The sequence below is a fragment of the Lolium rigidum genome, chromosome 4 (assembly GCF_022539505.1).
Source record: "Lolium rigidum isolate FL_2022 chromosome 4, APGP_CSIRO_Lrig_0.1, whole genome shotgun sequence".
In the NCBI taxonomy this organism is placed as follows: Eukaryota; Viridiplantae; Streptophyta; class Magnoliopsida; order Poales; family Poaceae; genus Lolium; species Lolium rigidum.
In genome coordinates this window covers 136,659,256-136,662,642 of record NC_061511.1, presented here as the reverse complement: position 1 = coordinate 136,662,642, position 3,387 = coordinate 136,659,256, and the positions used below count along the sequence as shown (strand labels likewise).

Sequence of the window (3,387 nt, the reverse complement as noted above, 5' to 3'; positions counted from 1 at the left end):
GGGTAATCCTGCTAGAGTGAAACGAAGGAGAGCTCGAATTTCTGCAAGTAAAGGCCTATTCTCCCAATGCCCTGGAGCTGCAAAAACGGAGAGCGACCTTGTCGCTGTTACAAGAAAATTGAATGCCGACACCTAGCTAACTCATGCACTATCCAAGAAAATAGAAAAACCGGCTGGTATAGATAACGAGACTGAAGGCTCTTGTGAAGAGGCACCACCACATGGTACTTATATACCGGCAGCTGGCTAGTTCAACTGCACCTGAAGAGGCAAATTGAGGTCGATAACCAGCCATGGAGAAACGCATCGGCGCCGCGATCCTGCTGACGCTTTCGCTCGTCGCCGCTGGCTTTGCCGGCGAGGTGGACGCCACTATTCGCCTCCCTAGCGACGGCCAAGGTGAAGCTTTCATAAAATTTCTGCCTACCTCAGCTAGCGCTAGCGCGCGATCGAGAAAGTGATCAGGTCGGTTCAGGTCTCGAGGAGGCGAAGACGAGGCCGTGGACGTGCTGCGACGATCTCAGAGAACTCCCCAAGATCCCGCCTATCTTCTCGTGCGAGGACAAGGTCGAGCAGTGCGCCGACGCCTGCAGGTACTGCGAGGAGGACGAAGATAACCCTTCACTCAGCGTCTGCGCAGACCTGTACACTGGTTACGACCCGGGACCCAGATGTACCGAGGAGGACAACAGCGAAGGTCCATCTTTAGCAAGATTTTTTTCGAAATTTCCATTGATCTCTCTTTTGTTGTTCTCTTTTAGTCCGCTTTTCTTTTTTCTATTATTGTGTGGATTCGATGGCACGCAGGCCTATATTTGTTGATTTCAATAGCACTCCTTAGTCCTTACGAGTATTCTTTCTATCTACGATTATCTAAAAATAATGCTCAGCTAGATCTCGTTCGAAATCCATGTTCATATTCCTGTCGTTGATATGTATTCCCCGCTTGCAGCTGCGGCTGCTGCTGATCATAACCTGGCAATGCCCGCAGTGGAGGAGACGCTGGTAGAGAAGGCAAAGGAAGAAGAAAAGGAGGAGGAGGGACCGCCATGGAAATGCTGCGTCAGGATCTTCTGCAAGTGGTCACCGCCGCCGATGCCGCTAACCTGCCGCTGCAAGGACACCGTCAAGCATTGCGCCAGCGCCTGCAAGAGCTGCGAGGAAGTCAATGGCGGCGAGGTCTGCAACGACTGGTACACGGGAGACCCCGATGCCGCGTGCTACTAGCATGCTTGCTACTTGCTGCGGCCTCAGCCTGTTCGTGTGTGTAACAATAAATAAAAAAATTGGTTTGTTGGTGTCATGGCCCTGCTGCAACGCGTTCTACCGATCGAGATTGTATGTAATCACGGATCGATTATCTCACGCTATATATATTCTTGCCTATTACGTACCAGCTGTAACGATTCTAACCTAATCTAGACAGTGGGCATTTTAAAAGCCTGCGTACTGTTAAAAACTTAAAATGCATCACCAATTTCTTGTCTTTTTTGTGTGCTGTTGCGATTTGTTCTTTCGATAATAGAGCTAAATTGATGAACTGAGTGCCTGATTGGATTGGGTGTATGTTTTGTGTGTGGAAACACACACAGTCTAAGAGCATCTCAAGCAGACACCGCAAACCCCAAATGTACCCAAATATGCGGATGCAGGCCCAAAAAAGCGAGATTTACGGGTCGAAAAAAACCTCCACAGACCAGACACCGTAAAAGTAGACACTAAACATGCATATTTGGAAATATTCCCTCTCCTCCTTCCTCATGCACGCCACCTGCCCACGACTTACCGATCATTAATTGCTACATTTACGCCCTCCCGAGGTGGATCTGCAGTGTTTTAGTCCTCCCGAGGTGCCCGCGTGCTTCAATTCTGTCGCGATTACCGATCCCTGGAGGCTGGAGCAGTGGATCGATGCACTTTTACGCCCCATTTACGTCCAGCTAGAAGATCGGATCGTTCGAATACGCCATGGACCAAAGGGTTGGCAAGCGATCAACCTCAAATTAATTGATCAACGCTACGGATCACATGCCTACGAATTAATTGTCACCTGTTCCTTACTTGTGGCAGTGGCAACCGCCGCGTCTGTTCCTCACTGGTATTCGGATGCCACTGTCCACGGACAACCCCTACAGTCTAAATAATATACCCACATTTTACTCAAAAAAATAATAATATACCCACATGAAAAAACTCATTAATTGCTACAGCTAGCCAATTCATGCACCGTGTTGGTTGCAAAAATAAATCATTAATTGCTACATTTGGATCCAGATAACTCCAATCGTTTGCTAACTGGAAAATGCGTCATACGCTTAAGTGAAACACATCTGCTAATCTGAAAACCACATGTGTACTAACTGGAAAACTATATCTATACTAACTAACAACTACGCGATCACATAAGAGCGACGGGCTTGCCTGCGCCCGCACCCGTGCTACCATCCGTGCGCCCGGCCGGTCTATTTTGCATCACACGGTTCCGTTTTTAGTTCTCCACCTCTCCCTAAAAATAGAAATACGATCCTACCAGGCGCATCCTTCGCCTCCATTGGCTTTCCTCGCGGCGGCGGCGGCCGTCTCCCCTGTATTCTCTGCCTCAGCATCCATGGTTTCCATGGCCACGGTGGCTCTTGTCATCTGGCTCATGCTCTCCTTTCTTTCATCAATATTCTGCCCAAGCGTAGCTGCAGTACACGCTGAGTATCTCCGCACTGGTGTTCAGTACCATACTACCGTGGGGATACTTTGTTCACAAAACGCCATTGAGTATAAGATTGGCTAAGGTCGTACAAGCGGAAGCACATGCCATCTCCAACTGCAAATCGTTAAACCTGCTTATCACGGACGAAGATGATTAATTAGCGAGAACACCCTCGTTTCTCCCTCCTCAGGACCCTACCTCTCACACGCACGCGGTGACCGTTGCTATGCAGAATGGAACCGGCGCCGATCCGGCAGCCTCCATCTTTTCAGATCAGGTCCTCGGCATAGGCAGAAGTTGCGAGGACAGCGAGCATCGGCAGAGTTCACCAGGCCGGCATTCATTTGCCCATAGAGATCGTTGCTTATAGTCCACTAATTTCCGTTGTAATCCTTATAAAGCTAACTGGGCAGAGGCTATGGCTCCACCGCTAACTCCTTCGTGCCTCCCGTTGCCGTGAGGAAGGTTGTGGAGACTAGGGATGCTGAGGCAGAGAGTAGGGAGGAAGACGGCAGCGGCCGCCACGTTGAAGGCCAATGGAGACGAAGGATACAGCCACGGATACGATGATACGGTAGTAGTTGTGATCTTTCGCACGAGAAAAAAAAGGAATAGGCGAGAATCTCAAAACGAAACCGTGTGATAAAGAATGAACGGTCGGGCGCACGGATGGTCGCATGGAT

At 49.5% G+C, this 3,387-nt stretch overlaps 1 protein-coding gene across 2 annotated transcripts; it reads left to right on the top strand.

Annotated features, from left to right (window-relative positions):
- Positions 1-215: 215 nt before the first annotated feature.
- LOC124708421 (Bowman-Birk type bran trypsin inhibitor-like) lies at positions 216-1,486 on the top strand. Of its 2 annotated transcripts, none has more exons than XM_047240100.1 (3): positions 216-399; positions 476-697; positions 992-1,486. In XM_047240100.1, exons 1-3 carry the CDS (start codon positions 294-296, stop codon positions 1,225-1,227), a joined length of 564 nt encoding a protein of 187 aa, XP_047096056.1. In that variant the 5' UTR covers positions 216-293; the 3' UTR covers positions 1,228-1,486. The 2 variants fall into 2 exon arrangements, with proteins under 2 accessions (XP_047096056.1, XP_047096055.1); XM_047240099.1 differs by having other exon boundaries at positions 220-399; positions 953-1,486.
- The last annotated feature ends 1,901 nt before the right edge of the window (positions 1,487-3,387 follow it).

Excerpts from the sequence above, each read along its gene's own strand:
- LOC124708421 (XM_047240099.1), top strand. The coding sequence starts at position 294 with ATGGAGAAACGCATCGGCGCCGCGATCCTGCTGACGCTTTCGCTCGTC. Across the intron at positions 400-475 it reads CCTCCCTAGCGACGGCCAAG|GTCTCGAGGAGGCGAAGACG; the intron begins GTGAAGCTTTCA and ends AGGTCGGTTCAG. Across the intron at positions 698-952 it reads CGAGGAGGACAACAGCGAAG|CTGCGGCTGCTGCTGATCAT; the intron begins GTCCATCTTTAG and ends CCCCGCTTGCAG.